The sequence below is a fragment of the Colletotrichum orchidophilum genome, assembly GCF_001831195.1.
Source record: "Colletotrichum orchidophilum strain IMI 309357 chromosome Unknown Scaffold_17.1, whole genome shotgun sequence".
Lineage (NCBI taxonomy): Eukaryota > Fungi > Ascomycota > Sordariomycetes > Glomerellales > Glomerellaceae > Colletotrichum > Colletotrichum orchidophilum.
Genome location: NW_019172973.1, coordinates 232,498 through 259,472, shown reverse-complemented (window position 1 = coordinate 259,472; position 26,975 = coordinate 232,498). Strand labels below are relative to the sequence as shown.

The 26,975-nt window shown below is 52.6% G+C and overlaps 10 protein-coding genes across 10 annotated transcripts; 4 read left to right on the top strand and 6 right to left on the bottom strand.

Moving 5' to 3' along the window:
• Positions 1 to 524: 524 nt before the first annotated feature.
• CORC01_02960 (uncharacterized protein) lies at positions 525 to 2,153 on the bottom strand (the record flags this gene model as incomplete). The annotated part of the gene is made up of 8 exons (XM_022614610.1): positions 525 to 549; positions 601 to 733; positions 818 to 989; positions 1,051 to 1,237; positions 1,311 to 1,428; positions 1,492 to 1,618; positions 1,708 to 1,794; positions 1,854 to 2,153. 8 exons carry the CDS (start codon positions 2,151 to 2,153, stop codon positions 525 to 527), a joined length of 1,149 nt encoding a protein of 382 aa, XP_022478911.1.
• An 891-nt stretch (positions 2,154 to 3,044) lies between these two features.
• CORC01_02959 (NUDIX domain-containing protein) lies at positions 3,045 to 4,375 on the bottom strand (the record flags this gene model as incomplete). Its single annotated transcript, XM_022614609.1, has 2 exons — positions 3,045 to 4,015; positions 4,075 to 4,375. The coding sequence occupies 2 exons, from the start codon at positions 4,373 to 4,375 to the stop codon at positions 3,045 to 3,047; spliced, it is 1,272 nt and encodes a 423-aa protein (XP_022478910.1).
• Positions 4,376 to 5,233: 858 nt separating this feature from the next.
• CORC01_02958 (C6 zinc finger domain-containing protein) lies at positions 5,234 to 7,071 on the bottom strand (the record flags this gene model as incomplete). The annotated part of the gene is made up of 4 exons (XM_022614608.1): positions 5,234 to 5,921; positions 6,049 to 6,185; positions 6,245 to 6,549; positions 6,648 to 7,071. 4 exons carry the CDS (start codon positions 7,069 to 7,071, stop codon positions 5,234 to 5,236), a joined length of 1,554 nt encoding a protein of 517 aa, XP_022478909.1.
• A 2,146-nt stretch (positions 7,072 to 9,217) lies between these two features.
• Positions 9,218 to 10,240, top strand: CORC01_02957 (tannase and feruloyl esterase; the record flags this gene model as incomplete). Its single annotated transcript, XM_022614607.1, has 4 exons — positions 9,218 to 9,293; positions 9,391 to 9,423; positions 9,504 to 9,931; positions 10,010 to 10,240. The coding sequence occupies 4 exons, from the start codon at positions 9,218 to 9,220 to the stop codon at positions 10,238 to 10,240; spliced, it is 768 nt and encodes a 255-aa protein (XP_022478908.1).
• A 744-nt stretch (positions 10,241 to 10,984) lies between these two features.
• Positions 10,985 to 12,669, bottom strand: CORC01_02956 (ceramide glucosyltransferase; the record flags this gene model as incomplete). The annotated part of the gene is made up of 2 exons (XM_022614606.1): positions 10,985 to 12,521; positions 12,572 to 12,669. The coding sequence occupies 2 exons, from the start codon at positions 12,667 to 12,669 to the stop codon at positions 10,985 to 10,987; spliced, it is 1,635 nt and encodes a 544-aa protein (XP_022478907.1).
• Positions 12,670 to 13,699: 1,030 nt separating this feature from the next.
• Positions 13,700 to 15,985, top strand: CORC01_02955 (tRNA intron endonuclease; the record flags this gene model as incomplete). The annotated part of the gene is made up of 1 exon (XM_022614605.1): positions 13,700 to 15,985. One exon carries the CDS (start codon positions 13,700 to 13,702, stop codon positions 15,983 to 15,985), a length of 2,286 nt encoding a protein of 761 aa, XP_022478906.1.
• A 1,297-nt stretch (positions 15,986 to 17,282) lies between these two features.
• CORC01_02954 (GDSL-like Lipase/Acylhydrolase) lies at positions 17,283 to 18,321 on the top strand (the record flags this gene model as incomplete). The annotated part of the gene is made up of 2 exons (XM_022614604.1): positions 17,283 to 17,783; positions 17,863 to 18,321. 2 exons carry the CDS (start codon positions 17,283 to 17,285, stop codon positions 18,319 to 18,321), a joined length of 960 nt encoding a protein of 319 aa, XP_022478905.1.
• Positions 18,322 to 19,682: 1,361 nt separating this feature from the next.
• On the top strand, positions 19,683 to 21,122 carry CORC01_02953 (TfdA family Taurine catabolism dioxygenase TauD; the record flags this gene model as incomplete). Its single annotated transcript, XM_022614603.1, has 1 exon — positions 19,683 to 21,122. One exon carries the CDS (start codon positions 19,683 to 19,685, stop codon positions 21,120 to 21,122), a length of 1,440 nt encoding a protein of 479 aa, XP_022478904.1.
• Positions 21,123 to 21,670: 548 nt separating this feature from the next.
• On the bottom strand, positions 21,671 to 23,044 carry CORC01_02952 (CS domain-containing protein; the record flags this gene model as incomplete). The annotated part of the gene is made up of 2 exons (XM_022614602.1): positions 21,671 to 22,207; positions 22,277 to 23,044. 2 exons carry the CDS (start codon positions 23,042 to 23,044, stop codon positions 21,671 to 21,673), a joined length of 1,305 nt encoding a protein of 434 aa, XP_022478903.1.
• Positions 23,045 to 23,985: 941 nt separating this feature from the next.
• CORC01_02951 (squalene/oxidosqualene cyclase) lies at positions 23,986 to 26,407 on the bottom strand (the record flags this gene model as incomplete). The annotated part of the gene is made up of 3 exons (XM_022614601.1): positions 23,986 to 24,303; positions 24,358 to 26,070; positions 26,144 to 26,407. The coding sequence occupies 3 exons, from the start codon at positions 26,405 to 26,407 to the stop codon at positions 23,986 to 23,988; spliced, it is 2,295 nt and encodes a 764-aa protein (XP_022478902.1).
• Positions 26,408 to 26,975: the final 568 nt, after the last annotated feature.

The window sequence follows — 26,975 nt, the reverse complement described above, 5'->3', positions numbered from 1 at the left end:
AGCCAGCCACACATGTGCCTTGTCTCTCGCCTAATTATCTCTGCGATGTGAAGTGGCCGGTCCATTTGACAGCAAATTTCCACGTCATACCTTAGGTAGTACAGAGAACGAGAGGGGTTGATACCTCCAATATGCATCCAGTCAGACTGAGAGACTTCAGCGAGTACCTTACGAAAGGAGACTCAATCTCCAATAAATTATGGATAAAATGCTTGACTTTGAGCGGCATGCACATAAACCTTTCGAGTCTACTCCCCCAAGGCTCTACATGTGGGTGCAAACCCTTGACGGAACTAGGAACTCGACAATTTGGAGTAGAGCTCGAAGCAACCTGAAACAAAGACCACATTCCGTATAATTCCATATGTAAACACTTGCCATACTTACCATGCCCGTCTCTATTTCCTCGGCAGGGCATGCATAGTTGCTGCTCTATAGTACTCGAACTTACAGGGAGCTAGGCTACTCCCAAACCCCCGCCCCGTTACTTGACGGTAGTCAAGAAAGGCTCGATTTGACCGGTACTAAGAATGTGTCTTCTTCTCCCAGCTACTCATAGTCAGAAACAGTGTGTTACCAAGCACTTTACATGAAACTTACAGGTCGAGGAACAACTTCCAGAGGATAGAGAACAATACGCCCTGAAGGCCGTTGGCCAAGATGCGAGTCTTGAGGCCACGACCGAGGAAGCCGAGGACGCCCTCTCTCCGTATAACAATTTTAGCCGCCTGGGCTGCATATTTTGAAAAGAGTTGGTCAGCAACACAGGGATTTGGAGACGGGTTAAGGTAGTTCATCGAGGGAAGGGTTGACTGACAATACGAAATCTGCGTCTCGTTGACTTGTCTGTAGGTTTTCACCACTCTCAACGAGTTGGACACAGAGTCAGAAATAACGGAAGCGCTAAAGCCGATGAAGGCAAGACGCAGAAGCCACACAAAGATGTCGCTCTTATCGGGTTCGGGGATATTGGCGGAAAGATAGTTGTACTGTCGATAATCGTCAGCCTTAACAACTTCCATCTGTCACATGAGGAGTTCTTGAACTTACGGTTCCAAACCAAGGGTAATGGCCGACGAATGTGGCGGCGGCAGTCGCAAAGGCTCCCCACCACAAGCTTCCGATTCCGTTTGTCTTGACGCGCTGCCTCAGTATGGCGGTACCTTTGGCACCTTGGGCCTGCAGGGTGGTCTTGAGAGTGTCGATGGGCGTCAAGATCATGCGGAAGGCAGCAGCGCTTCAGAGTCGTGTTAGATGAGTACGATGGCTCCTTACTTTGTCAGAGGAGGTTGGGGGAGAACAATACTCACCAAAGAGATGCGAATACGGTCTTGATTAGGGTAGGTAGCTGGTTCAAGAATGAGTTCGACTCAAGGAGGGCAAGGATACCTGCGTTAGCGGCAGTGTCACCGAAGCGGGAGACCGGCCCTATTGATCGGTGTGTGAGCACAATTCGCACTTCTCATGAGGGGAGCTGCATGCGCCACATACCCTGAATAAGTGCGGCTCCGATGCCCTGGTAGTATCTTCGCAACCCTCCGTCTTCGTAAAGAGTGCGTGTTGCCTCCCTAAAGCCAGAACCGAAGCGATACTGGTAGTTCATGATGGTTCTGATGGGCTTATCGGTTTCGATAATTAGTATCGTTCATAGCACTATGGCGGTAAAAGCTTGACTTGAAGAGGGAGCAAACGTCCTCGCATACGTACCATGAGTGTCAAAACTTGCAAGACCATCGCCGCAGCGCCACTCAAGCCACCGCCGAGGGCTCTCATGAGAGCTGCTTTGAGATCGAACTAACAGGTCACGGGCAATCAGTCAATGAGTTGCTCAGCGCACCATCCGCGCGACTCACGTTGGTGTCCTTGGCATCAATCCAGCCTTTGATAAAGACAACAAGGACGAAGATAGCGAGAGCAGCCCAGAACGATCTCCATAACCACCAGCTGGTCGTCCGCCTTTTCTTCTCCTCTCCATCGTGAGACGTGATAAGAGGGACCTGCTCGGGGTCCTGGTTCCCCTCGTTGACTTCGTTATCGTCGCCCCGATGCTGCGCCGGCTGCTGGCTCGATTCGGCCACGGCGGATGTCCCCAGGAGCGGGGTCCGCTCGTCCGACAGCTGCGGCTGGCTTTCCAAGTCTTTCTGTGCTGCCATGGTTTCAATGCAAAGGTGGTGACACTCCCGGGTGGGTTGGTTGTCTCTGTGACTGTACCGTCAACATTGATCAAGTCAAGTCGCGGCTCTCGGGCTCTTACTAATTGACCAGCGGTTTCGCTATCGCGTGTATGCGGGGGTTTATCGCGTGCTTTGAAATCCGATACTGCTGACGCCACACCTTATTTCCAGCCACACAGGCTCATCACAGGGGTCAAGTTGGGATGAATTCGAGAGTCTTGACATCATCATTCTTACGCGTAGAAATTCTGATGGACACCGAGCAGCTTCTCAACTCTTAAAAAAAAAAAAAGTAAAAAAAAAAAACCATAGATAAGTTTAAAATAAGATCTAGAAACCCATTAGGACGCGCAGACGCTCAACAGACTGTCTAGTCACAGACAGACTCAAAGCTCCGGTCGACTCCAAGTACGCTTTCTCCGAGCTCAACCAAATTTTCTGAGCAGGGTGACAAGATCAGTAACTCGCAATCGCCCAATCAATCAGTGTTGGTAAACGCAGATTCCTAAATACACCTCGTTCGAGAATGAAAAGTCTAGGCCGTTTCGGCTTCCTGGTTTGATCATCCCTAGAGAGGCCCTTGTTTCATCGCCACCTCATCACAGGTACTTTGTGCGGAGGCTTCAGGTTCCAACTTAAAATGTGCTATTTCAATGATGCCAAGTCTGCATCGTGATTGGAAACTTGGTTACCAAAAGTTGGGCAATCTGTTATCCGAAAATAGTGGCATTTATTGCTCATATTGACGTGGCCGTTTTTCCTCAATTGGTTTCTGCTGATTACAGAATGCGCTCATCATTTCTATGTACCATCCGGATCAATATCGTGGCGCACATTACTTCCAAGGCCCAATATATCTAAACTTCTCTCCTATGACTTGAACAGGAAAAGGATGCTTGGATCATCGCCGCCGGTTACAGTGATCGCAGCGAAATTATTACTAAGATCCTTAGATAATTGTGCAGCCACTTTTCCATAAGAGCTATCCTTCAGCTTGCTCCAAGCCTTTTCCTCACCCACTTCGTTAGTCGTGGTGAAACCTCCGCCATCTCCGTTGAGCTCGGTGCGTGCGTCGCTGATCGCGGTTTCCGTGTCTAGGTCGACGACCTCCCAGAACTCGATGGACTTGATCTCCGTGATGCTCACACCTGTCGCCTTCCACAGCTCCAGCATGATTGAGCTGAGACTCGAGCCGGTTGGCGCTTGGTTTGGCCGTGCCCCTTTGGCGACGATTTTGAAATCTAGAGGATCGCACCAAATCTTGACAATAGGTTGTTCGCCGTTGGTATATCCATCATTGTAGATCACCTTCCACTTATCTTCATCCTCCGTTGAGTAGCCTGAATTACCCGATGAAGCCGAGCCGCCAGTTGTGGCGCCCCCATTCGCCGCGAATGTCAACGCATAGCTCTTAGACTCATCCGCAGTCGCAGCATTGTGGAACGCTTGGCGCATGTCTGCCTTCTTTGACGGCTTCTTAAGAGGCTTGCGCAGCTGCTCGCGCGTACCATCGATGGTAAAGTTCTTTGGCGGCAGACTTCGACCCTCGGTAGGTGTGCCGGTCTCGGTTATTTTGCCCCTGTACCAGTATACCGCACTGTGGTTGCCGAGTCCCAGAGGAATCAAGGAGTTTCTGTCGATTATGAGGCCGGCTTCTTCTTCCGACTCTCGCAGCACACAGTCTGCGAGAGAATGATCCTTGTCCGAATCGTACCCGCCGCGAGGGAGAATGTAGCCGATCTCTTTGAAGGATTTGGAGACTGGAATCATCCAAATTTCGCCGTTGTTGTCATAAGGGACGACGCCGCATCGGATACGGTAACCCGAGGGCACTAGGAACACTGAAGGAAGTGTTAGTTTTGATGTCCGGTCTTAATCTCGCAGGAAGCTGGGAACTAACCAGAGCCGGCTTTGTCGCCATCTCCTTCTTTATAATTAGCGGGTAGTCGCCAAGGATCGACCGTTCCGAAATTCTTCCAAACATCATCCTCTTCATCTCCGTCGCGAAGGTCATCATCTGGGTGAGGGTCAACTTCTGGGCCAGGGTCAACTTCTGGGCCAGTGTCAACTTCTGGGCCAGAGTCATTTACTGGCCCAAGGCCATCTTCTGCGCCAAGGTCACCGGTTTGGGCCTTTACGGCACTTAGGCCAAAAGCGCTCAAAAGGACGAGCCTTTGGATGTTGAGCATGGAGAACCGCATGTTGACTTAGGCTGAGACTTGAGAGCAGTTGATGTGAGTCTTACTCTCTGGACGTAGGCCATGATGATTCGGGGATTCGAGACCATTCGTACTTATATAAATTTCTCGAATCAGATTCGTGCATCCTTTCAGACAGCCTTGGCCCTCAGTAGCTGATGATCAGAGAGAGAATGAGCATGGGGCCACTTCGACATAACTTTCTTTGAGTGTCTGTACGGACACTTGATTCGTTTTACGTCACTATATCTAGCTTTGCAGGGGAATACAACTCAGCCTTCTCCCTTAGGCTATCTATAAACACATTACTTCCGCAAACACACATGAGTTCTCGCAGTCAATCAAAATCCCAGGCGGGGGATTCAATTGAAATTGCCGATGGGGCTCCAAAACAAAGGTAGCATGTATGTTTTACACGCGTAGTTCTTTGGTCGCCACACTTTGTTTCCCCCTGCCACGGCCGCCGTTCGTGCTCCTCGCTGGCAGTGGATTCGCGCTTTTAATAGTATTAGTGCATTAGACTCTTCTCGGTTCGGATATAGCCGCCATTATAGTTTTCAGCGATTAATTCTACTACACCCCACTCTTGATGCGGCTCCCCCGGCTGACAAAGAGCCGCCGAACCTTTACTCTAACGGTGCGCTCTTCCCTCTCTCTTACCCTTAATCACTGAAGGCCAAAATAGAGTTTGTCCAGTTTCCGATATGCCGAGAGTAGGTGAATCAGGTATGCTCGGTGAGGCCGTGCCCCTTGTCTTGAAAATGCTCTCAACTGCCCCTTCAGCTCAGCACCATCGTCTCGCCTTGAGTCAACAATTCTGGCTCAATACGTCCGTATTCGCTTTGAAGTCGGCCAAGTATTCTACGTGACCAGCGCATGAGGACTATCGAAACAATTGTCCCAGCTGTTTCCAGACGAGATGTAGAATCTCTCCAGTACCTCCTTAGCTGCGACTGGAAGATATGTGCCCATCTGCTGGCTGTCTTCTTTCATGCGCTCCAAGATAAAGCCTCGCATTGACTTACTACCGCTCTTCGCTTCGAACCCGGCCACAATCATGGGCCACGTTGTGCAGATCTTCAGTGCCGGAGAGGCGACGGAAGCCTTGAGAAAAGAGAACAGTCTGTCACGGTGGGTATCCTTGGCAGTCATCCAATCTTTTGATAAGGGAATGACGCCCGTACTTTGTAACGACGATATACCAAACAGTACTACAGCAGACTGATAGGTCTTCGCCATCAAGAGATGTCCATCTGCGAGAGGTTCCACTCTACTAGACCAGACTTCAGGTGAAAAGTCTAGGATTTTATCCAGAAGGCGCTCCGCTTCAATCCTGATGGAGGTGAGAGATTTTCCAGGCTGATTGCATGTTGCCTGGAAGCGAAGGCGATTGATATGGATTATGTCGATGAGTAAGTCAACAGGGCATGGCAGTTGAGGGTAGTATCCAATCGAGAACACGTCCCTTATCACATTCCGCATCTTGAAGTTGGCGACTGGAGACACTTGATCGTGGGCTGGGCTGGTCGTGTTGGCGAGATTTTCGACACTAAGGGGAATAGTTAACAAAAAGGTGACGGAGTACAACGCCAAAGTACGGCCAAGAGGTTACTGTAGGGAACAGGCCGCATTGTGGCTCAAACAAGACTGGATGTTTGGCGGACTGAGGCACTTACACTTTGCAGAATAACACCAGAGACTTAAGATGCGGCGACTTTTGACAGAACGCATCCCAACCACCACGTAAAGCAATCAACGCCGCAAACCCATTAAGGTGGACTCTCCAATTGGCCACCGTTGCACTCCCCATAAGCTACAAGCCAGAGCGTTAGTCTCAAGTTCGTCATCGGTGTAACCAATGTTCATTCGTACATCACCGAAGAGGAAGACTAATACGCCAGCTAGAGTTCCATCAGAGCACCTTGTGTTCTCGTTCTCAATCTCATTGTTTAGGGCTTTGATTGCGGTTAAACGATGTTGATAGGCCCTAGCTCTGACCTCGATTGCGTAGGGGTCATTTCTGGTCGGCGATAGGCGCGACATGTGGTGCTCGATCGCCATGGTGACTAGGCCGTGCCGCCTGTATGGTTTCATGGAGTGAAGGTGAGATATTGGTACAACCCATGGGCTATTGGTCAGCTGGTTTTCGTAGAAAAACGGGTAGACCTGCTCGTTCCCTGTGGTGCAAGAGGTGGTGATTAGTATTGATATCTCGACCTGCCCAGCTACAAAGGCATTGTATGGTATCGCAACACGAAAGTAGACTCTGACTAACAGTAGACCGATGCCTCAGCGATATCGCAGGTGTCCGTCCGAAGCTCTTGTCCAGGAAAGACATGGATGAGCCGTACAACCTGGCTTTCCTCAGAAGTCTCTGGAGCCGTATCCTTCTTGCCGTCACCCTTTGAAATCGCCTTGGTGATGTCGATTTTGTTTGTTTTGGGTTTTCGTCCACCCCTCCACGTCCGTGTCGTGATCTGATTTGGGGCCACCCAGGTCAAAGGCTTCACATTCTCGTATCCGGGGCACACTATGCCGCTAAGCTTGCATTTAGAGCAGATCGGCCGGTTAGAGTCGCAGACCAAGCGCCGGCGTTGGCATTCCCAGCAGGATCGTCTGGCGCTGCCGCTTCTGACGCCATTGTTGTCGGCGGCCTGTGATGCACAAGTGGAGGGACGCGGCTCAGGTGATGGCACCATCGATCTGACTGGAAAGTAGGATTGTGAGGGGAAGACTTGTACGTTTTGGGATATTGGAGGTATTGATAGGAGTCGCCCGTATATATTGGCGGCTCGGGGTCATGTTGTGGCACTTGTACAGCGGGAGCTAGAAGAGGGGAAAGATTTGCGAACGCATTTGACTGGCGATGCGAGATATTCAGTGGAGACTTGCATCTCTTGGCCGTGTTCTTGTCGCAGCGAGTTGAATCCTGGCGCTTGGCTTGCAACCAGCGGTGGCAGAGTTGAGAAATTCGGTTTCACAAGAAACGGCGCATCAAAGAACGGTGGCCGCGAGCAGATAAGCCCGACAATATCATGATATAGTGACTTCAAGACTCTTGGTTTACTTGTATAATCTCAAGGGGTTTTTTGCCTCGAAGTGCTCCTAAAGAAGATGGAAGAGGAATCGCGCGTCGCTTTCTTTTTCAAGTCTCTTTGCCAAGTCAGCCTGCAGCATCGATCATGTAACGATATGACGCAAGAATTTTGCTGAAGCGGCTAACTCGTCAAATATTACAACTTGATGTTTGAAATAGTTGGCAGCATATCATGGTTTTCGAATCATAGTCCGTGATATCAGCTAGTCTCAATCTCCTGAGAATGGCCATGTCTTGCATCCCAGAAGCTCGGAATAAGCTGTTTATGATTCCTTGCACGGAATTACCCGAATTTACTGAGCGGCTGCTGGAGATAAAACTTTAATACCTTGTTTGAGGCTTGTCGACGACTGGGTCGACGTTCTTACATTAACTACTCTCGCAGTTCCGCACAAAATCTTACTAGCTAGGCCCAGATGACGGTTACAGACTTGGTTACTAGGTGGATGACGCAAGGAAATGATTTCTCTACTATTCACTGTATCACTAGATTTCACAAATTTCGACGTCAGTCACGCCTGTGAAGGTTTCATAATGTTCAACCAAAGTTCCTGACTCACTTTACTCACATATCATCCTCACCCCACTCGCGCGACCCCAAGGCAGCGGGAGGCCTCGCTGAAACTCAATGAAAGAATGGCTGTAGACCATGCGTTGTTATTTAGCCAAAGTAAGCTGAAATTCTTTGAGCCAGTTGTGAAATGGTATCTTGATCGATTTATGACATAGCCCTATGTCTTCCATCTCCACATCGACTTTTGTCCTTGTACGGGCACAGCCAAATAGTTTCGGATTACCAGCCACCGAACAGATGTGATACAAGTTGACAAGACGTAACGGCTGAGCTGGGTGTAAGTATCACTTATTTTACATCAGATAACAGTTTGTTGATTTCAAGGGTAATTTGCCCATCATCAATGCCAACCACCATTGTCACAGGGCCAGGATCAATCAATTCGTCCTTAAAGTCACATCAATAGATAGTGAGACTCGCCAGCTTCCAGTATCTTATAGGAGTATCAATACCCGGCTAGCTTCTCATGACCTACGACTCCTTCTCACATCTTCATCATATCTCGCCCACCCTTCCAGAGTCAAGCCATGGGACTGTTTGCCATGATGTTGGTGACAAATGGAAATCTTTGAATTTCAGATGCCAATCTGGAACCCTATCTTGCTTGATGTTAGAAGTGACTCGGAACATTCATTACGTCAAAAGCCTCATCAGTGGAACTTTACATCATACACTTTATCATCGTGTGCGATCATGGTGAAGTTTGCAAAGGTGATACTTGCACCAGGAGATCATGCATTCACTACACAGATAGAAAGTTGTTTCCAAGCCTACTTTTGGAGGATCTTGATGATCAATATAAACATATTTGAACCCTTGTATTTTGCTCATAAATTATGCTGTGTCCGATATTACCGACAGGAAATCTAGATGGCATCTCCGGACTCTCAGTTGAGGGAGTCTATACCAAGCTTGTATAATGACAGGCTATTGCTTAATTTATTTGGCATGATCAATTTCCGGGAATCAAAATATACAGCTTTCACCTTGAATGCATAAATTTTGAAACGATCTGTAAATATTTGTGTGATCACCACGAAAGATCTCTGGATGGTCGAAAGCAACGACAGAAGCGTGCCCAGACCAGACGTTCATCCTAAGGCTACCGCAACCAGAGCCATCATCGTTGTTGCAGGTGGCATACTACGCAAACGTGACACCGTGCCGCGTCGTAATGGCTGCACCGGTATCGCCCGCTTCCACAGAGTGGAATCTGCCAAATGTCCAGAATGTTACCGTAGCCCTGATGAGTCTTGCGATTTAACGACTGCGTGCAATAGGACAACGTGTTGTGATTGTATGGAAACCAAGGATTTGAGCTCTGAGCCACGACTAACATTACAGCAGGTTGCAATCACAAGGGCATGGCCATCTCTGCCAGTGATATCTCTGTATACTAGATTACGACCATTAAACTACTGATGTATGGCCTCCAAAGCACTTAGGCTGACGGCTCTCAGAAAGTGAGTGCCAACCTCTGCCGTGGCACCGCGCCCATGGCGACCTCGTGCCGCTCTGGTACTTACTTATCAAATTCGAAGCTTGGCTGCCCAAGAACCGGACAGGTCGCTCTCTGAGCACTGGAAACGGCGCCCTCGGTAGCTGCGTACAGTATGAGGATCTCGGCTACGCATCCTCCCTTGGTTTTGCTGCTGTGGCCACCGACAACAGTCATGAAGGTCAGAGCGGACTCTCATTCCTGAGCAACCCGGATGTTATAGGGGACTTCACGAACCGCGCCTTAACGACCGGTGCTGTCGTCGGCAAGGACTTTACGAAGTTCCTCTGCAACAGACCTCATACCAAGAGCTACTATCTCGGCTGTTCTGCCGGCGGACGTCAGGGCCTCAAGAGAGCGCAGGCTTGTCCTGGCAAATTTGACGGCATTGTCGCCTGAGATCCTGCGTTCTCCTTCAACATCATAGCCTCTTGGAGTTGCCACTTCCTCCCTTTGACCTGCCAGCAGGGCACCGTTACCTTTATTCCCATGACCATGTGGCCGACCATCCACGACGATATCCTAGACCAGTGTGGCGAGCTGGACGGTGTCAACGACGGCTTCCTCAAATCCCCCGATCTCTATGACTACAAGCCCGAAAGCATCTTCAGCGGCGTCGACAGCAACCAAAAGGACGGCTGCCTCACCGAGAAGCAGGTCGAAGCCCTCTGCGGCATCGCCCCTGATCGACGCCCCTAGCGACCTGGTCTACCCGCGCATGCAGCGGCGACACGGGCGCCGTGGTCATCGGCAAGCAGGCCAAGAACATGGCGAGTAAGAACTCCGAGGAGCAAGTTCTTATGGCTATGGTCTGCCGGGTCGAGGAGGGGATCGCCCCTGAGAGCTTTTGTAAACAACACGGTGAGGGCTGGCTTCGAGTACAAGCATCGTCATTGCCGCTGCCCGACACGCAATGTCTTCAATGGAATCGGAGACTGAATAGATGAGACCAACTGGAGGTGTGTTTCAAACTAGATAAGATGCACTATTCGTCATGAGTGGTAGGCCAACCAACGCAGCGCGACATGTCTGGGAGGCCTCAATATAAGGCCCTTGCGATTCCGCGGAAATCTTGAGACATTCGGATTGTTTCCTACTTGGTCTGCAACGATGCATCAGTATTCAACGAACAAGTCCTGGCCACATTTAGAGCAACCTCTAAAGCAACCAAGAATGAGCAACATAACACGGGCTGTGACATGGACGGCCAGGAGCGAGACCATGGAGCCGGGGACCAGTGGTGTATGGTAAGTATGCATCAACATGCAGCGACTTCAGCCCTCATACATGATGGTGAAATCGTAAAGGTATTAGCCGAGACAAGGGGTTGAGGATGTGTTATTCAATAGCTACAATGCACACCCAGGTTACTGGGAAAGGTGACAGAAGAGACGTCATGTACAGTCATAAACATTAATACTACTTGATGAATCATATCGAACCTCAATCCAAACGGTCCTTGCTTCTCGACCGTTGGCCACCCTCTATGCCAGTCAAACTATTCAATAAACCCTGCGATCCAGTGGAAGCTTGCTCACCAATCTCCACAACGCTCATATCCGACCGAACGTTGAAGGTCCGACCCCTCCAATCGACCGTAGAGCCGCAGAAAACAGCCCAGGTCCAAATTGGAAGAGCAAGAAGCTCTCTACCAAGCCAAGCGGGAAGCCACTCCAAAAAGGTTCTTGGAGGTGCTCCGCCGGGTGTCGCAGTGCCCCGGGCAAACTTGGGCGTATTCTCGTCCACCTCAACAGTGTAGCCAGCATGAAGACGGTTGTATGTGAACCAATCAAATGCCATCCAGATGGTCACAAAGGCCATCCAGTAAATGCCGAAAGCTCCCCAGGTTTGTGCGGTGCCAAAGGTGTTGTGGAACCAGGGAAGGGTGGTGACGGCAAAAGCAAAGTAGCCGCAGCACGGCAGACTTTCGACGCCGGGCTCGACTAGCGTGGCGGCGAGGACTGTCCATTTCCGCGCACGAAGCCATCGGGCGCGACGGGCAAAATATGCGTTGACCGACATGCCGGCCATTGGTTGAATGGCAAGGTCACCCATGACGAGGCCATGGTTCTTCATACCCGGTAGATTCGACTTCCACAATAGATCGCCAACCAGGTGATCCTCGCAGATGTACTCGGAGAAGTAGTTGATTCCCTTGGGCAGGTTCTTGTTGGCGGGTAGTATCGGGTTTTGCGACGGATCCGTCACGGTGTCCAGGTGGGATTTGCGAAACATGTTGCTCTTGCCGACGGCGCAAGGGGCGACACCAACAGTATTGATTGCGCTATAAAATTTGGCGTGACTTGTGGCCATGAACATCTCATCGAGTCGGCCACCGCCTTGGCTCTTCGCATAATCGAGAAATGAGATTCTCTGGCCTTTGCCTGTGACGTTGTGCGAGGAGCCGGGCTCAGAAGTTGAAGATAGCAGCGTTTGCGTCTCTGCTGAAATGTCTCCTCGAGACACAGTATCGACGACAGTTGGCAAAAGATGGACAAATTTGTATGGTTTGACTTGTTTCCCACCCGGTCCGTATCCCAAGAGCTTGTCAACCATCCGGCCAGCAACGCCCTTGGCAACCCAGATATTGCAATCCATAATCCAGATGATATCGCCTTTGGCCTCTCGATATGCGCGGCTGATGTTTCTGATTTTTGGATTGGGTCCCAGGTTGTCGATGTGGCCAGCAGTACCGTGTAGCAGCGGATCTTCCTCCTCGACCAGCACTCGAGCATCGAAACCAGGGAAATCCTGCACCAGCTTGACTAAAACAGGGTATGCCGGATCGCTCTTCTCGGCCACGCAGAGGTGGATCGTCAGTTTATCGCGCGGATAGTCTTGGCGAAACGAGGAAGCTATGCATTCGTAGAGGCCATGCTCGAGGCCTTTGACAGGGCGGATAATGGTGATGTGCGGTACATCTTCCGTCTTAAGAGAAGGGGAGATAGCAGGTCGCAGACGAGAAGAGTACGAGAGGAAGCTTTAGAAAATCAGTGGGCGGTCACCAACAATGAGAATACAGAGCCTCACATTCTCACGATACCGATTGATTGAACGGCATAGACGAAGGTGCTCCAACCAGCGCAAACGATTGCAATGGCTTGCGCTACGGACGACCAATCTGCCATAATGCCGAGACCGGCGTCGAAGCCGTACTGCGACGCGCGAAAGGGGGGCTTCTAGGCTGAGAAACAAGAGCGAATGATGCGCCAAAATGCCATGGGAGCAGAATACCGCGGGAAATAGCATAAGGAGAAGAATCGTCACGGAGCTGTCGACAACATGGCAAATGTCAGATTGTCGAATCCTTTGAGAAGCGAGACTTGGCCGTAAGACTGAGCGGAGAGTCGCGTGGCATGGAAATTCCACGCGCCCCACCACCGTTGGCTAACAGAGGTCGAAGCTTGAAAGTTGAAATTACATACACCAGCCACATGTGGCGGCACCTGGAGAAGTGCAAATGAGGCGGGAGCTCTGACAAAGCCTGAGGCCAGAACAGACAAAGCTTCCAGGATGAAATGGGTGGACCCAGCAAACCCGCATCCGTTTGTACCCACCCGAGTTATTCCGGCCGGATGTGGACGGACGGGAAGCGAACCTGAAAGAGTCAGACGGCGGGGACTTGACGGAAGCGAGCGATGGATACGGCGGAGACCTTTTTCTACGCTGAATTTTTCTGCGCGCATCACCGATTCTTTCCTTCACCATCCACACACGTCTGCCGAACAGGATCGAGCTGCCTCGAAAAAGTGAGGTGATTTTCGGCTTACATGGCCCAATTGACGGGTGATCTGTCGGCTAGACGGGTGGAAAAATCCTCAAACAAGTAAGTTGCTGCAGCATTCTCCCAATCTCTTCCCTCCGTCCACGAGGTGGTTGCTGCAGTTGGCCAAGCCTTCCTCGGTCGTCGCGGTCCTCGATCGCGGTCTTGAAAAGGTCTGCTCGGCTGCTCTCCCACCTCTCCGTTTGCTATGATGACACCTATTACCCATTGTGCGAAGAGTGCGTCTTCATTGAACCTCTGTGCCGCGAAACAATATAGACTACAACGGTATCTGATGCAAATTTTGGACATTCTTTTTTTTTTATTCTCGAACTACCAACAAAGGGACTATAAGCTAACCATTGCCCAAAGGACAGACATGACTTGTTAGTCCAATGTCGCAGACTAAGACTACGGCCTCGCAGCCGGCGCAGGCTCCGATGCCTGCTCAGAACTCCTCGAACTCTACGACAACGTCGCGGCCGAGAGGCCCCCCGTTGCACAAGATTTACGAGTTGCCTGCTCCCATACGGACATTTCCGCTTCCTAGCTTCTATCCGAATAATCCAATTTCCCTGTTCCATGTCCTCTTCGCATGGACGAAACAAGCCTTGTTCCCACCGCCTGCTGAACCGTCCATTGTGCACGAGGGTATCTGGTCCCCAGAATCCAAATCTGTCAACATTATCGACGAGAAGTCCATGCGCGCGCTGTGGGAACAAGGGTTCTACGGCAAGGGCAACTTGAGTCGAAGTGAGCCCAACTGGTTTAAGCGCGAGCATGTCAGGCGAGGACTGGTGCCAGGCCAGGTCAGCGAGCTGGTAACAGCCAGCAGACGTGAAGAGCGAAGGCAGATGAAGTGGGAGAGAGCCAAGACAGAGCAAGAAGCCATCAGACAATTGCGAATCCAGGAAGCCCAATTGGCGACTCAGGTGTCAGCAGCGGATGGCGCAGTCAGGCCTCCTGCTTTGGCCGCCGAGGCTGACGCCATCGTTGATGCAACAAACAATCACGTTCCTGAGCGAGAAGCCTCGACAGACGCGGACATCCTGCCTGAGCCACTTATTTCCATTAAATCAGCGCTCGCCGCCGAGTCCAACCACGTCCAAACAAATGGTGTCGATACGATAGCAGTCGCGCCTGTCGCTGAAACTGAGGTTGTGGACCAGATGACTGGCGAACCCTCGACGTTCCAAGGGACATCTACCCCAGATGTCGAGCCGGCCAAAATTGTCAAGCCCCGTGACTTCCTTCAATCGGCCCAGGAACCTGAGGCTTTCATCCAAACCGATAATACTCTGCCGTCGGATGAGTTGCCTCCCGCATCCGTTCCTCTCGTATGGAGTGCTCCTGTTGGTCCTCTGGAATTGCTATGCCTTCCCAACTCGCATATCCGACTCCCCGCGACAGAAAACCAGGTTCGGGCTGGGGGCTTCAGCGGTGGTGCCCAACGAGTCAATGGCCACTGCGAGCCTGTAGGATCAAAAGATGTTGATTGGGGTTCTTTCAAGCTTCAACCTGGTGAGCTATTCGTCAGCGGCATCTCAACCACGTCAGGGACTGCCTCGCCGGTCGGGCCTCTCGAGCTTCTAGCCCTGCCTAACGCCGAGCTGCATGTCACTAACGGAACGTCGAATGGAACACACACCGCAGCCACTGGCACGATTGAGAGTCCAGTCGCCGATAACTTCTCTACCGCGGCACAGAAACTCTCTACAATCCACGAAGACAGGGGCTCGAACGGTCACCTGATCAACGACTTGATAACAAATGTCAACGGCGACAAAACGCCCCTTCAAAACGGCTTGAACGGGGTAGTGAAATCCGTCGTTGCCTCTGGAGAGATCCCATCAACGCCAAAGTCGGCCAAACGTCGCAAGAGCGTTCGCTTCTCACCCAAGGTAGAGTCGGCCACTTATCAGTTGTCCGACCCTCCTAGTCCCAGCCTCGCTCTCTTCAATGGAACCAACGGAAAGGCGATACCGCCTGTGAATGGCACGTCATTGGGCCCCGGCGTCTTAGAGGCAGATGCCGAGGATGCAACTGCATCTAACGATGTCCACATGCTTGAGAAGCTGCCCGAAGTCCCCGCGGAGCCGGTCGAGGTCATCAACAAGGAACATCTTCAACTCACATCTGAGGAAGCTTTCTTCCTGGCTTTCGGCATGGGCGCTCTTCGAGTTATTGATCCTGCCACAAGGGCCTCGATCCCTACTGCTGAGCTCTTCGATCTATTCAGACAATACTCTTACTTCCCCCGTCGAGCTACAGAAGAGCTCCAACCCGATGATGGTTTCCTGGTCAATTACGTCGTGTACCACCACTTCCGCTCCTTGGGATGGGTTCCCAGAGCGGGTATCAAATTTGGCGTCGACTGGATGCTGTACGCCAAAGGACCCGTGTTCGATCACGCAGAATTTGGCGCCATTCTCCTGCCATCCTATTCCCACCAATGGTGGAAGGACAGCGACCGCCAGCTGCCGCGCAAGACCTGGCACTGGCTTCACGGAGTCGTCCGTGTCCTATCCCACGTCCAGAAGAGCTTGGTCTTGGTTTACGTCGACGTGCCACCGCCTCCCCAATTCGAGCAGGCGATGAAGAAGGGGCCGGCCGAGGTCTTCAAGTTGTACAAGATTCGTGAAGTTATGGTTAAACGGTGGTCAAGCAACCGGAACAGATGATTTCCATATTTTCACTTTCACTATGTGAAGGGGCGTTGAAAAAGGGCATGAAAAGTTCGAAGGCGAAACATACAAGCCGGGTCTTGGTCACGGTTTCTGGTGTTGACTTTGCATGGATCATTGGTATAAGCGGATACTGGGAGCGTCTATGCTTGCATGAGCATTTGACACGTTGTATGAATAAAACGTAAGACTAGGATTGGATTACGGTATCTTCGGCGATGGCATGTCATTGCCTTCTTGCTTCACTAGGATACCCCACCAAGATGTATGATGCTAATGAGGCAATCTATTTTGTCAGTTCACATAGTCTCAGGTGCGCAGGTTCTTTTGAATTTTCCTCCTTTCCCCCGAGTCACGTCTTCGACCTCCGGCCCCGGAGTGGACGTCTCATCTCGGCCTCCGAAGACTTTACCAAGCATACCCAAGCCAATTCTCCCAACTCCTCCCCAACGCGATCCTTTCCTCACGGAACTCTTTTCACATTACCGAAGCTTGCAACACGGCAGCAAGCGGCCAAGACCTGGCCCTCGCGTCCTATTCAGACGAACTGCCTCGGTCAATTTTATTTCAGGGAGTGAGCTAACCCCACACATGGATATGAAATAGGCATGGTGGTGTGTCCCCGAACCCCGAAACCCCCGCGATCTACGCCAATCCTTCCAGAGATCTAACTGGACTAGATGCGGTCCGTTCGCCCGACATGCAGCAGGTTGGTGGATTAATGCCGGCGGCGGAAAAGGTGGTGTGTGTAGCTGCAACACATAACGTGAGTAGTATCTCTATGCAATGCATTTGCTACCAATCCAACCACGGCAAAAAAGAAGAAGAGATGGGAAAGCTAAGAATGGTCAAAGCCAAATTGTCTCGGAGAATCGTTGCATTCCTCTCCCGGTTCCGAATATGGTTAAGCTTTTGGGGCAAGGGAGGGAGGGGTAATTTATTATACCTTGTCCTCATCCCATTGACGGAAGAAATTCCAAAGCTACACCATCGTGAGTACCCCAGCATCATCCCAGATCTGCCAGGGGCGTAGGCTTTTTCCTTGTTTGGCCAGATCATACGGTGCAATACCCTAAGCTTTTGATGCTCTATCTAATTTTCCCTGCAGGACTTAGTCTCCGTCTGATCACGAACGAGAAAAGAAGCTAGTTTGTGGCCTAGGGAGGGGATTTGACTGGAAAGCTTGGGTTACATTGAGAGCTTTGCTTGGCTGCATAGGCACCGACCAGGGACGGCGAGGCAAGGTTGAGGTGGTAAATTCAAAGTGTCCGTATCGTGAACAGGGGAGCCCACGATGGTTCTCGTATATGAAGAGGATGGGCGTCCTGTGCGACTGGGTGGCATTGGTCCTGTTTACATATCTGTTTCTGCTTCTGCCTCTTCAGCTTCATGTTTAGCTTCACAGTCGTTACCACGCAAAGCCCAGCAAGCAGCAACACCTGAAGAGTCGAACCAGAGGACCACTACCGCAGATTCCACGATGAAGCCTCAAGCCCTGCTCTCCGCCGCGGCCTTCCTCCCGGCCTTTGCCGCGGCTGCCCCGTCAGCGGAGAAGAGAGACGGGAAGCCGGTCGCGTTCTTGCTCGCCGGCGACTCGACTACCGCGGTGCAGTCAGCCGGCGGTGGCGGCTGGGGCACCGGCTTCATCAACCTCATAAAGAAGCCAGCGTTCGGCACAAACTATGGCGTCAACGGACGGACTACGGCCGACTATGTGAGCTTGGGATACTGGGAAACCGTCAAGGAGGCAGTCAAGGCCAACACGGCTAAATACGACGTCTACGTCACGGCCCAGGTAAGTCTCTTATCCCTTATCCTCACCGTTCCTCGGCCCGTGACTAGCATAAGCTGACATGCCTTCTTCTCACACCTAGTTCGGCCACAACGACCAAAAAGTCGAGAAGAACATCTCCCTCGATCAGTACCAGGAAAACCTGGCCAACTTCGCCAGGGATATCAAGGCCATCGGCGGGAGCCTTCTCCTCATCACCCCGCTCACCCGCCGCACCTTCAACGCGGCGGGCATCTTGGGCGACAGCCTCGCCGACCAGCGCTTGCGCACCATTGCCGCGGCAATGGAGACCGGTACGACCTACCTCGACCTCAACCTCTACAGCCGCAAGTACGTGCAGGCCATTGGGCCGGAAAAGGCCCACTCGTACAACCTCCACCCGGACGACACCACGCACCTCAACGGCTACGGCAGCACCGTCTTTGGTGAGCTGGTGGCGGACCTGTTGTTGCGGAAGGAGCCGGCGCTGGAGCAGTGGTTTACGCCCAACAAGACGTTGAGCGATGAGATTTGGAAAGCTATTAACAGCTCCACTGCTTAAGAATCCTTTAAATTGCCTGCTTTACGTATCTTGTTCCGCTGGGTGTTTATCATATCTTCCCAAATTTGCTCCAAAATCTTCTTCTATTTGCCAAAACTGTTGTGAAGCGAACTCTCCTGAAATTGTCGAATTTCAAACTCTTTCCAAGGCAGAATATTATACCTCTTTACCGGCCATTACGAGCTCTCGCTTAGTCGTCAATATTTTCTATTCAATATTTTCAGTCATATGGATCCAGTGCAGGGGTCAAATATAACACTTTTACTTTTACTTTTACGGGAAAACCGGGACTTTCAGTTATCTCCATCGCTATCACGCATATCGTTATGAATCCCCAGGGCGTCCTCCCAGCAATATTTTCGGCATTTGTCTGCAGCTTCAGGAAGAAGGAAGAAGAAGAAGAAGCGCTTAAGGTACAGACAAGGCTAGGATATACGCTCCTCAAAATACATGTGAATGGGGCTAAGCTACGCCGCCTGAGATCTCATCGTCCGGTTGGCGCACGTTGTGGTCACGAGGGGTGGTTTCGCGTGGATCAAGCCAACTTTCAAAGCATGTGATATCAGGGGTGTGTTTGCAGGCAAAAGACTGTACGGATATAGGGCTTCGAGACAGAAGAACGCTGAAATACTTCAGCTATGATTTGACAGAGACAGCAATGAGTCTAGGCTATGTGAGGTGCGAGGTGATGTTTACCAGGACATCGTATAATGAATAGGAACCTAAGGTAAGGTACCTTACTTGGAGAAGGCGACAGGAGTTGAGATGGAAAAGATTAGATAAGATGGAAGACGGCTGGAAGACTTGCAGCATGCACAAAATGCACGTGAAGACGGAGCACTTTTGGTACCGTATGGCGCACAGTGTTCAAGCTCCCCGCCTTCCCCAGAGAACAATCAGGTATGCCGTCTGACCGAGGTTCATCCCCTCGTCTCGGGCCCTTCCTGCCTGCTGCTCCCCTGAACTCTGAGCTTCCGTCCCGCCGTCAACGGAGACCAGAGCTTAGAGCAGTGACGAATGGGATTGGAACGACCAACCAACCTCCCCACCCCTGCACATGTCCTCTTTAATCGGATCATTGTCCGCTCATCCTGTCTTAACCTTAGGTAAGGCACTTACCTCAAAGAGCTCCTCCCTCGGCTCTGGCGACACGGCGAAGGCCGCGTCGTCCCATTGAAATGCCAGTTGCGTTCTCCTTCGTTACCTACCTCCTTACATCGCCAGCCCTGGCTACGCCTATCCTACTTTCCCCATCGCCGCGCAGCTTCCCAGCAGCTGCCAACGGCCTCCTTGTCCGTTGCTTCTCGGTAGACAACGCGCCCTCGCTCAGAGAGCCCTGCATTCTGCGCTAGGCTTCGATCATGGTCCTGGCACGAGCGCTTCGCCCCGCGGCGCGCGCGGCACGCTTCCTCGACCATGCGACGAGAAGACCGACCCTACCCTCCCCTCTCCTGCGCGGACGCATCCTCCCCTCGACCTTGGCCGGTGTTCATACCACCTCTCCCAAGACCCAAGAAGCTGCGGCCCTTCAACAGGAACCAGAGACCGACCTGGCTACGACGTTACCTAGCGCCGCGCCAAAGACAGACTTAAAGCCAGATACACAACCAGAGGATTTCAATGTTCATATCATCACGCCAAGCCGCCGGGCTCTTCATGTCAGCGACCAGGTTGCCGGCCAACACAAAGAGAACATCGTTGACGCTGCTTGGATCCGGGACCGCTGCTCTTGCACGCACTGCGTCAGCCCTTCCTCGGGCAACAAGTCCTTCTCAACCGCCGAAATCCCCAAGAACATTGCCTTTGAGAGTGTAAAGGGACTGCCAGACGGCTCTTTTGAGATTCGCTGGACACACGACATCCCTCGAGCTGCCGACGTCGGCCACGTCTCCGTCTTTCCCGCCTCCGGTCCCCAGAGCCTGAAGGGAATGTTGGCAGAAAAGACCAATCTATTCTACCAGCACGGCCCCCCCAAGAAGCTTACAAAATTCTGGTGGAGCAAGACAAACCTCGCTAAGCGCCTGCAGAAAATCGACTACAAAGACTACATGGAGGGAGGGCCGGCCTTCGGATCAGCCGCCCTGTCGCTCGCCAAAATTGGGCTTGTCTTCCTCACAAACGTGCCGCAAACCGAAACTGCCGTGGCTGATATTGCTCTCAAGTTCGGCTCCATCAAGGAAACGTTTTATGGCCGCACGTGGGACGTCATCTCCAAACCCGACGCAGAAAACGTCGCCTACACCTCCTCTTACCTGGGCTTACACTCGGACATGCTTTATTTAGAGTCGCCGCCTCGGATCCAGCTCCTCCATTGCCTAGAGAACTCGTGTTCCGGGGGCGAGTCCATCTTCAGTGACGCCCTCAGGGCCACTACTTGGCTCGAAAAGTTCACACCCCAGGCCTACAGAGCGCTGACCAAAACCCTGGTCCCGTACCACTACAATAAGAACGGGTTCTTCTACCGTCAAGCGCGACCCGTCATCGTGCACTCAGATCTCGTGGTTAACCGCGAGGTCTGGTGGTCTCCGCCCTTCCAGGCCCCGTTCCCGGTCCCGTCCACGAAATCAAGGCTGAAGAGTTGGCAGGTGTGGATCCAAGCGGCGCGGCTGTTCCAAGAAACCCTGGAACACGAGAATAACGTGTACCAGCACAAGCTCCAGCCGGGCGAGTGCGTGTTGTTTGACAATCGGCGCGTCCTCCACGGCCGTCGTGCTTTCGACACAGCCAGCGGGCGCCGCTGGCTCAAGGGTACATATGTCGCCGACGAGGATTTCAAAAGCGCTCTGCGGCCGTTCCAATGAAATATATGGTGCTCTGCAGACGCGTAATACAGCGGATCAAAAATGCGGAAGCCAACATGAAGTTGATACGCTCAGTGAATTGAGACGTGTACATATTGTCAGATGTCACTTTGAAAAATTGGCATTGCGGTGTTGGAATATGTCACACAGCAGGTACCCGATGGAGTTACAGGCCTAATGTTGGAAATGGTGACAAGCCATCAAAGTAAACTGTGGTTGCTGGTCTTCAGCTAGGTACTTAGGTATCGTCCAGCAGCTTACTTTCCGACTGATAAACCTAACGCCGAGCTCAAGAGAACAGAAGCACATGCCTTCTCTCTATCGTGATGCACAATTTCTGTATCTCGGTGGGCAAATGCCCATAAACCACTACCAAAACGCCCCGTCGTCAATGTCGTAATATGATGTCTCTCGACCCGTTCCTCCCAAGCGATATGAACGTCTTCCAAGCCATAGCAATACTGTTCCACGTTACACTGCTCATAGGCACGGCGCCTGCTCCCGTGTTCGTCTCCATTCACACCGTCAACGCCCTTTCCTCGACCTCCTCAAGACTCCCACTCCTTAGCCTCGACGCCCTCGGGAGGAACGGTCTCGACCTTGCGGTTCTTAACGTCATCCCAGTCGGTGCTGAGCGAGGTACCGTTGCTCTCGGTGAAGGATTTCATCATGGCACGTCGCGCCTCGGGCGAAGCGCCCTTGTACAGCGTCTTGAAGAATGCGTTGATATCTCCCCCGTCTGTTCCGTCCTCGTCGTCGATGCCTTCAAGCTTGTCCCAATTCTTGGGGCCAGACTTGGAAGACGTCGGGTACGCCGGGGCGGAGGCCACGGCTGCGGTAGTTTGTCCGGCGGCGGCCGGCGGCGGCGGGGAGCTGGATTTCTTGGGTATCGAAGCCTCGGCAACGTGAGCAGCGGCGCTGTCGGCGGGGCGTTGCAGAGTGGGCCATTTGCTGGCCTCTAATTTCTTGAGTTGAAACTCAACCTTATTCGCGGTGACGGTGTGCTTGGAGCTAGCCGGGTCGATGCGGCTGTAGAGATGGATCGTGTAACTGGGCTCATGGCCGGGAATGTGCGACATGCTGATCTGTTGGGAAGCTCTATTAGTATCTGGCTCGTCCTTGGAGCTGTTATGTAGCGTTGAGGGGAAACATACCTCAGACTCGCCGTAATCGACCTTAAAAGCATCCTTAGGGATGTTCTTCGCAAACACAGACACCGTCAAAGTGGCGCTGCTTTGGAAAAAGTCCACGCGCACCTCCTTCTTTGGCTGCGGCTTCGCGACCGCTTCCGCCTTGGCCGCCTCAATCTCCTCCTTGGTGAACTCTTCTACCTCGTCCTGGTCGGGGGCATCGAGCGAGACATCCGGCGCAAACTTGACAGTCACCTTTCGCTTCTCGTCGTCCTCGGCAAGCTTCTCCAAGCCGCCAAGGATTTGCAATCGCAGAGCACAAATGGTGTTCCAGATAGCGCCAAACTTACTCTGCGCCGGATCCTCCGTTTGCCGGACAGCCGTTATCTCGTTCTGCAGAGCCGTTCTAGTGCCCCGCGCGTAGCCCTTGTCGTCGACCTCCGGCGCCCTGAGGTTGGCCATGTTCTTCCCCTCGGCCATGCGCTGGGCCCAGATGGCGCAGATGTCGGCGTTGGCTAGCTCGCCGAGCCGAAGGTGAGCCACGGCACGGCGATACTGCGAGTCGGCCATGAAGGCGCGGTTGTTGCGGGCGGCGGCGGCGACGTAGGCGAGCTCGGCATCGCGCAGGGCGCGGCGGAAATCCTTGGTGCCGATGTAAGCCTTGGAGCGGCCAATGAGCCACTTGGGGGACTTTGTGACCTTGAGAGCCTTGGAGAGCTGGATGATAGCCGTGTCCCAGTCTTTCTTATCGATGGCGGTCATGCCGGCTGCGCCAGCTGTGTATTCAGACATTGTCGATCGTTTGCTTCTATGAGTATTTGGGAGATGGAGTATGCGTGATGTGGGCAGAAGTTCGCATGCAACAGTCGGGTTGATGTGGTGTGTTGAATACGACTGTGAAAAGGTTCCGAAAAGGTGAAGGAATGGATTGTAGAAAGGAAGTGGGATGGCACCTAATTGAAATAGATTGGAGAAAGCATTCGGAGAATGAACAAACGGTGATGCAGTAGCTGCAGGTCCAACAAGGTTCGGTAGGTGCTTCCTCAAGCATACTATGTAGAGGGGTCAGACTGTTCTGGAAGCTGTGGTGGGGCAGGATGGGCAGTCCAAGCTTGGCGGCAGAAAGTAAGGTGGCCAGGCTCAGAAAGATGTTTACCTCACCGCCCAGCTCACCCCCCAGCTCACCGAAACAATGCCTCACCGAATATCCGTCACGTAACATCGCTGCTGAAAAACACATGTAGCACATGCGCAAACCACTTGTTTTTCGGAATAGGCGCCATAGGCAGAAGGTGCTTTTTCTGGGAAGGTATATCTAACGTTTACAATCAATCTCATTCATAAATAAATTAGCAAAAACACAAAAAAAGTCGACCACATGGTGAATCGAAATGGGGCCGCATGAAATACCTCGGGAGCATCACCGAGGAAGTCACCCGATCAGGCATCTCAACTCGTGGTCGGTGGCAGGTGAGGCGCCTCTAGCCCCTATATCTCCTTCCTCCTGCTGAGGAGGCACTTTGCCCCTTCTCATTCTGGCATCAAGCTACATGTATGTCATACCCACTAACTGACCTGGCCTGAGCCTTTGTCATCGTTGAATTTCTCGCACTCTGCCCGTAGCAAAAGCAATCATCAGTGCTCCAAGGCAAAAATCGTGTCTCATTAAGATTAGTATGTTATACTTTTGATTATTGACCACGGTCTAGATGTGAAGGCAACGGTCTAGATCTCTACGCATCCCCCTTATCGCTGATGCCAGGGGTGATCTTCTCATCTGGAAACCTGCGGGCAAACATGCCGAGCGCCTTGATGGGGAACGTGAACTTGTAGTTGGGGTACGCAATCGTGCAACTCTTGTTGAAGACACCCTCCATCGTCTCCTGGAGCCATTCACCATTGGCCTGCTGTCGGTCCATGAGGAACTGGATGCCTTTCCGGAGAGGCTCCATATGAGGGTACTCTGCCTCCATGAGGCCGATCAGTGCCCAGGCAGTCTGCACTACCAGGGATCCTCTGGGGTGTTCGTGGTATTCCATCGTCTCGCAGGCCTGCCATGGTCAGTCATGTTCTTGGTTCGTACAATAGTGTCAGGACCCGCTCACCTTGTAGCTCTCGGACCATCCGCCGTCCTCTCTCTGCTTGGAGATGAGGAATTCGCAGCCCCTCCTGGAAACCTTGCTGGTCCTGTGGTTGTCTCCTGCACTGGCCAGACTCTCCAGGGCGAACATAGCCGCATACGTGAAGCAGATGCCCCAGCTTCCATACCACGAACCGTCAATGTTCTGGTGAGAGCGGATCCAGTTAACAGCACGCTTGATAAAAATGCGGATGTCGTCCTTTCGGTAGTCGGGCCAATGCTTCTGGAAAAGCGACAAGACCGTAACGCAGGCGGTGGTACATTCGGGGTAGTCGTACTCAATCATGATGCGTCCAAAGACCTCGGCGGCGTTGAGCAATTCCAAGTACTCGCCACCGCGACGCTGCTCATATGAGCCCACGCCTCCAGTCTCGTTCTGGTACAACAGAATGGAGTCAACGGAATCAAAGATGCGCTGATCTTCGAGAAGCTGAGGGTAGCCCTCGGTCTTTTGCAGCAAGATGACGGCCTTGAGTGCCTCGGAAATGCAGTCACTGACAGCATAGCCCTGTTCTCGGTTGCTGAAGGGCCAGCCGCCCTTGCGCTGCTGGCGGTAGCACTTGTCCGAGTCCTTGCAGTTTTCGCGAATCTGCTGCCTGTCCAGGAAGCCAAGGGCCTTCTCGAGCATGGGGCGCCACCGGTCATCAGTCTCGAGACCGGCGGCGATGACCGACTGGATCATGAAGGCGGTGTCCCAGCATTGGACGCCGTTCGTGCCGTTGCCGAGCATGCCCTCCGCGTTGACCCACAATGAGTCCATGATCCTGTCGGCGTGTCTACGGATGGTGTAGGCCCCTGGTCCGTCCCGAATGTAACAGACGATGTGGTTCATGGGGCCATTGACGGGTGCCAGGCCTAGGTAATCTGTGTTGGCATCCTCCATGTCAACCAACTCGCTGGTCCAAGCTTCGGCTCTTTCTTTGATCCAGTTCGTTCGCAGGTAGGGGTTCCAGATGTTCACCAGGCACCAGTTCGCCGTGTTGAGCAGCCAGGACTTGGGATTGTAGTTATCGACTGTTGCAATACTGTTGCGGTGCGCCTTCCAGTTGATGGATGCCCAATTCTCCGGGAAGAGCTCCTTCTTGAGGTCTCTAATAACTTCGGTCTCTTGACAAGTCCAACGCTTCGAGTAGACGTAGGACATGGGCAGGAAGACTTGACGAATATGAACCCACCACCGCCAAGGGGCAATAGGCACCCAATCTGGCAGCAGCCAGATCTCGGGAGGAACAGGGTTGACGATTTCCCAGTCCACGACTCCCAGAACAGCAAGCCACCACTTGGCCCAGTGCGGCCCTTGCGTTGCGCCGCCGAGCTCATGGAGTCTCGCTCTGGCCTTGACCATGATGGGCTCCTCCGCGTCGACGCCGATGAGGCGCAAAGTTGTGTAATTCATGGAGGTGCCAAAGACGGTACTGGTACCCTCGGTATGGAGACCCCAGCCTCCCAGCTCAGGGTGCGCGCGGGCAAAGAGGTAGTTCTTGATCTCGGTTGCGAAGGCCGACGAGATGGGCGTCTTGGTGACATACCAGGCGATAACGGCACTCGGGAGGAGGAACATGGGACCGCCGTATTCGCATCCCCAGTCGCCGTAGGGGAGTTGGAGCTTCTCGATAAAGTCGAGGCCATTGAGTGTCGCATCGAGGGGGTTTTGGGGTTCGGGGAGGATTGGGAGGTCCTGTGTATGCGGGAGGAGTGTTAGCGACGAACAGTGACATTTCCGAACGTACTGCAGCAAAAGGTGGACTGACAAGAGGAAGACCTAAATAGTACTTGTCTGCGTAGGTTTGGGGCCAGTCCCTTGCGGCCTCTTCACCGTCCAAGTACTTCCAGGTGTGTCGGCCGTCCTCGTCCTTCATCCTCCATCTTGTGCGATCGGTTTTGGCGTCGATGCGGGGCTTCTTGGGCCATTCCTGCTCGGCGATGGCTTCTGCGACGCGCTTGCGAGATTGAGCGGATTTGGCTCCGAGCGTGCTATTGCTCGAGGCAATGGATGGGGATTTCTTGTCGACCATGGCTTGCGGCAATTGTCCTCTGCGTGACGGTCGGTGGGAGTCTTCGACGTTGTCGTGGCCCACAGAGATGGGTGGTGGGATGGACTCATGCACTTGTTAAATGGTTGGCCCAGTCAGCCCTCAGAAGGCAGCGCCCCCTGCGCGTCTGTGAAGCGGTGTCCCTATAATGACGGGAAGATGCATGTACTCGGGAGAAACCCACCGCATCCCCGTGCGAGACCCCTGCTAAAACCAGGATTCAGTGGAGATGGAGACAGGATCATCAGAGGTGTTAGTCCGTCTTTGATCGGCCAGCTTGACCTCAAGCCGTCCGTGATGACCTGACATTGGCTCAAGATTCTTCGAGCCAGTTTGCTCTTTGAGCCCCAAGTATTGAGTTCCGAAACATGAATTGCCAGGCTTGGGCCGAATTGACAGGTGCCAGGTTGATACATACCTAGGTAGTCCTGGAGCGGCGCGAGATAAGCTTCAGCGGCACCGAGTCGTCTGAGCCTGAAGGCACCTTGGCACCTTCGCCGTTGGTTACATAATGTCTGCACTGCACAAAGACGTTGTGGCATGAGCCTCC